General features: G+C 39.8%; 1 protein-coding gene across 1 annotated transcript in view; it reads right to left on the minus strand.

Annotated features, from left to right (window-relative positions):
- Positions 1–2879: 2879 nt before the first annotated feature.
- The window catches only part of LOC104158853 (solute carrier family 22 member 15-like), a 23074-nt gene continuing 19928 nt past the window's right edge, over positions 2880–6025 (minus strand). The window contains exons 10-11 of the mRNA XM_009696610.1: positions 3550–3622; positions 2880–3047 (exon numbers count right to left, since the gene is read on the minus strand). Coding sequence (XP_009694912.1) covers positions 2880–3047; positions 3550–3622 — 241 coding nt within the window. The remainder of the gene's footprint in view (positions 3048–3549; positions 3623–6025) is intronic.

Genomic DNA, 6025 nt, shown 5'->3' on the forward strand with positions numbered 1-6025 from the left:
TGATTTTCACCTCTTAAGGACCTGATCAGGCTATCTGTAAAGCACACACGGACAAAGCACAGACTTCAGCGAGGCATCCAGGCAGAGCAACCTGTGTATGTGCGCGTATGCGTGCAGGTGTGCGGGTATAAGTGCACACACACTTGCATGGGTGTGTGTTCCTTTGCAGGACTATTATTTAACTATAGAACTTGCTTAAAACACAGAGGCCTTTCAGTAACCTTTTCCTATCAGATGCATTAGATAAAGGGCCAAAATGAAAATGATACAAGTATTCTTCAAAAAGTCTGGGTAAATATCCTGGAAAAAGCAGCACTTGTAATACAGAAGTTAAATAATTTTCTTTTTAATAACAAAAATGTCTTTGCCATCAAAAAAAACATAACATTTGTGATGTACCTATTCCAATGTAAATATATTAACTGTTAACCAAAGACAGACACACCCCCCTGCCTTGCAGGAAGAACTTCCAATTCATGTGAAATGTATTGGATTACATACTATTACATATATTACACAATATATGACTCATGTTCAATAATTTTTAGTTCCACATGTACAGCTAGAAGTTCCTAACTTTTGTGTAAAAGGTTACTCATCCTCTCCTTTAAATGCACCTCAAAAGCTTGACACTTTTCCAATATAGTATTAATTTTAACTGTATGTATCTTTTCACGTACAACTGTATTAAAAAATTACCTACTCCTACAATAAATCCATTTATTCTCCTTTCAGATCTCCTATTCAGGTTTCTTATGCTAGACATACAAAGGCAACAACCCATAAAAAAATAATCTTTGGTCTCTTCACACTGTGAGGTATACCATAATTTAGAGGCAAAAAACCCTGTAGAGAAAATTAGCATATACAGGATGCTGTTACTTTTCACAATTACAGCTTGCCTGAATATATAAGGCTATCTAAATTTTAAATTATACACATCACTTCAATTCCAACATTATAGCTTAATCTGAAGCTAGCAATTACGTTTCGTAAAATAAATTAATACTTCATTTTAAGAAGCCGTAGAGAAGTCCAAACATCCAAAGTATGCTTTTGTTAAATCATTAAATTAATGCACAGATTTATCACCTCTTTTCTCACAAGCTTTGATCAACTTCTTCCATCTTCTCAATTTGCCTCCACATAAAACTGTTCAACATGCTACAAACAGCATTATACATGAGTCCTCCAACTCATATCCTGTTGGATATATAGAGCAAGACTTCACCCTTCCAACTGTTACAGCATCTTCTCAATGGAGGCTTCATTTTCCACCACAGGCAGGCCTTCTGAAACAAAGTGTTTTCTTCTAACTGGTTTGCCTGTCAGACAGAAGAAAAATTATTGAAAAAGAGTTTACATGTCTTATTTTTCTTGTCCTATTTTATAGGGTAATATTAAATGTGAAAAACAGAACTAATTGATTTTTTTAAAAAATTAGATGTGAAATGATATTCAAAAAGCTCAGAAATTATTGTATCCTTTTTTCCCATTTTAACTGAATACAGTATTACTATGTATTAGGCATAAAAAGAACGCATAATAGCATGTGTAGCGTGATTAAATTGTTTAAGCAGGGTAGCGATCATCCCTTTGTACTCTGCGCTGGTGAGGCTCCACCTCGAATACTGTGTTTAGTTTTGGGCCCCTCACTACAAGAAGGACATTGAGGTGCTGGAGCGAGTCCAGAGAAGGGCAACCAAGGAGGTGAAGGGTCTGGAGCACAAGTCTGATGGGGAGCAGCTGAGGGAGCTGGGGGTGTTTAGTCTGGAGAAGAGGAGGCTGAGGGGAGACCTGATCATCCTCTACAACTACCTGAAAGGAGGTTGTAGTGAGGTGGGGGTTGGTCTCTTCTCCCTGGTAACTAGCGATAGGACAAGAGGAAACAGTCTCAAGTTGCGCCAGGGGAGGTTCAGGTTGGATATCAGGAAGAATTTCTTCACTGTAAGAGTCGTTAGGCATTGGAATGGGCTCCCCAGGGAGGTGGTGGAGTCACCATCCCTGGAGGTGTTCAAAAAACGTTTAGATGTGGCGCTTCAAGACATGGTTTAGTGGGTTTAGTGGGCATGGTGGCGTTGGGTAGAAGGTTGGTCTTGATGATCTCTGAGGTCTCTTCCAATCATAACGATTCTATGATTCTATGATTCTAAGTACAATTATTACCAGATAATTAACAAGCTAGCATATCAAGAAAAAAAGTAAGAAAAGCATATATTCTTTTATATCTACACTAAGCCTTCTCAGTTCTAAGCTAAGAATTCCTTTCTTTAAGATTTCCCCCCGCCTTTTAAAACTAATTCTTCCGGGAAGCCATTCCCAAACTTAGGAGAGATACTTCACAATTTCTATTCTATTACCTGTCGAAACAAACAAAACTTGCATTTCCCACTTCAGAAGTTTTATTTGGTGCATATCAACAACAGGAAAACACTTTCAAGGGCTCTAACCCAGGAGACTAATGAAGAATTAAACATTTCCTCAGATATATATTAATTTTAGATTATGTTCCGGTAGAAAACATGACAAAAAGGCACAATCCAATAGCTGGAAAAACATGCCTAGTTGCTTTACTGTAAAAGCACAGGATCTCTGATTATTTTAGACTGCCTTTCTAAAATTTATTTTCTTTTAAGGAAACAAAGCAGTACTCATTTACATATAATTTAATACATATAGGTGAAAGCTGTTAGCCTTTTTGTCTTTAAGAGCCAAACAAAGAATAAATTTCATCTCCACTGAATGCGAGAGACAGACGGCTTTAAAAGCTTCATGCACACGTTCATTCATGCACAATCTAAGTAATATGCACTAAATCATGGCTCGCATAAGACAGAGGGGAAAATAATGCAAAGCTAGAGTAAAAAAAAATAAATAAATTACTCTGCCTCTTCGTTTTTAATCATTTGGTATTTGGGACTCTGGAGATCTTCAATGCTCTCAGCAATAGGCTTATTTAGTGTTTCCGGCAGAAGAAGAGTCAGGAATCCCGCTGACAGTCCACTGATTCCAAACACCACGAATGGTACAGAACCACCAAGAGATTTCTAAAATGAAAAACCTATAGTAAAAACCCAGCATGGTTTCCTGCTCTTAAAATATACGATCCATATGAACTGCAGTCAAAACCAAACAGCTACAACTTTTCACTCCAGCAATTTGTGCAATTATCCATATACTGGTAGAACAAAGAAACCCAAATATGTCATTTCACAGAAACGGATTCATATGAAAACTTTGTTTACGTGCTTAAAAGAACTCCGATACTGAGCGAGCCTTAGGGGTACCGAATGCATTATATGACAATCATTTCAACTAACAGATGAAATATTAACACAACACAGAGCATTAGATTACTTCCAAAATGGATAAAATACCAGGAATTTTTTAACACCTTGTTCATTAATTCTTGAAATTGAGTGAACGTTATTTAATTTTTCATAACTTTTTTTTCAAGAAATATAGGCATATGTGGTACCAAAATCAGCAGAGTGCTTTCGAGAGAATTTAATAAATCTGAGTTACATAGAAAGTAGAAAATAATCTTACCATAGATGGCACAAATGGAGCCAAAATGCCCCCAAATCTGCAAGACATGGAACAGACACCCAAGCCAGCATTTCTGTTTCAAACAAAGGATGAAAGATTTGTAGTTTCAGAATAAACAACTGAATCATGCACAAACATGTGCTGGCACTGTCAGAACCAACTTATACTTAAGTTATCAACAGTATTTATTTAAAAAAAAAAAAAAGAAAAAAGAAAAAAGGTTTTTAAAGACCTCCAGCAGTTACTCTGAATATTTTTTACAACTAGCTGCTAGCAAGGTAAATCACACCCTTTCAAACCCTAGCAAAACCACCCTGATGTGCAATCCTTCACAAAAGTTTGAACAAAGAGAGGAGTTTTCCAGCCTGCCATACAGGGCAATTTAATTGGACTTCCCTGGGCTTGATGGGGAAGGATTTGCCATCGGCAACAGCCCCTCTTCTGCCACCTCAGGTTGCACAGATGAAAAAAAGTCAGTGCTTACCTCCAAAGGGAAAATAACTATTTGCCAGTGTGGAGCTTGAAAACATCTAGCCAGATGCATCACTAGAAGGGCCGCTGAATTCTGTGCTCCCTTCAACTTTCAGACAAATTTAAAACAATCTCTAGACTGTGATAATCAAAGCATGGGTTAGAACAGCAGGATCCTCTTCAAAGACCCTCTTCAAAGCAAGTTACAAACATCCTCAAAGTCTTTAATTTCCTGATCAAACACAAAAATCTTCCATCTCTGTATCACTCCTAAATATGGTATTTAACAGCCCCTCCAGAGACTGACATTGACACCAGTCATCAGTGAGACATCAAGAACCAGCTGATGGTGGCTGTTCTCCCCACGTGTCTTGGTTGCTTCCTCTCATTCATCATCATCCTCAGCCACACCACTGAGCTGAGCAGCTCCTGCTTAGCCCGTTTCCTTCTCCTCCTCCAAAGACAGGAAGACAGTGACAGGATTAAAGATGACAAGCAGAGAGGTGACATGGGTCACTAGTATACCAAAACCCACCCACCTGCACGTCCCTTCCTAATGGCCCTTTGCACAAATTAAGGGAAACAGACGGAAGGAGCTGATGAGAAGCCAGTGACTTTGGAGTAAAAATAAGCAAAGCAGCCTTTTCTCTCATCGGGTCCTCTTGGGAAAAGAAAAAGAGCAACCCATGCTTGCTCACAGCGAAGCAACATCGATCCAGATGCCACAAGACAAGGCCAAGCACCTTCCCTGTCAAGAAAATCGCTGAACAGAGGAGAGACACCAGCCTGTGTGGGAGCCATTCATTAGAAGCATCCTTCCCGCAGACCCTAAGCCTGTCTATATCCAGAGGTTTGCTGGCTTCTTTTTCTCTGCTGAGAGGGAGTAGGGTAAAAGGTGATCCTAAATGCAAATTGTGTCATTTGAATTCCCATGCAAAATGAAAGCAATTGTTAAAAGACTTTAGAATATCTTCAATTCAGAATCAAGAGAGTTTGGGTTATGCAGAACAGTGTCATGGTACCCAAGAGGAAAAACACATTATCACCCAAGAACTATCAGTAAGTATTCTTGAGGTGCTGCCCTGCCAACAGCTGACCACCCACCGCCTCTCTTACCTTAGGGCCCCAGTTTTACCACTCTCACTCGAAGACCTACTAAACCTGACTGCACATGCTCCTACCAGCCCACCGAGCACAGCGCTGAGCCCACACCAGCCAAAACAGCTCTGCAAGCAGAGCCATCGCACCAGCCCATTAGCCCCGCTGCAGCTGCCTGGCAAGTGAGACATGCCATGCGGCACTCCTCCGGCTGCGCTGTTTGCCCGGCAAAAGCTTCTCTGCTGCTGGCACTGGCAGCTCTAAAATTGCACTATGCTCACCAAGGATTGCTGTTCAACAGAAAGAATTATGGAGAGTTCCTCGCAAAGAAAGCCAGAGATCAAAAGGGCAAGTCTTTTAAAGAAGTACAAACTTACCCACCGCCACTGACATTAAGTGAAAACACAATAGTTTCCCCACTGCGAAAAAAACAAAGCAGCTTTCCAAAGCTATCCTAGACAGTCCAATGGCCCCACTCTGATCTCACCCATCACATACAAGGATGTCATCATTTTGCAACCATCTTCTCATGAAAAAAACATGAGTTTGTTTCTACATCTCTATTACTAAAGCTATGATTACATTTTCTTCCCAAAGACAACCTTCCTTTTTGTCCAAAATACAACAATAGTGATGTTTTCTATTTTTTACATTTTTGTTGCCCAGCAGGTATTTTAAAGACACAGCAAAAAGGAAAAAAGCCCAAAGGGCATACACACTCTCCATCTTGCGGCACCTCCCCATCTCTAGCATGAGGTGTATTTGTCATGACTCCATGTACCAGTTAACTTAAAAAAATATGCCTAACAGTCCTCATGCGTGAAGTAGTAAGTAGGTTTAAGTAAGGAGCAGTAAATACTGAAGACATTTAGGTTTTTTTGCAAAACACCCAAGGGGGGGGGGGGGG

Source organism: Cariama cristata, unplaced genomic scaffold, assembly GCF_000690535.1.
Source record: "Cariama cristata isolate BGI_N322 unplaced genomic scaffold, ASM69053v1 scaffold29073, whole genome shotgun sequence".
Classification (NCBI taxonomy): domain Eukaryota; kingdom Metazoa; phylum Chordata; class Aves; order Cariamiformes; family Cariamidae; genus Cariama; species Cariama cristata.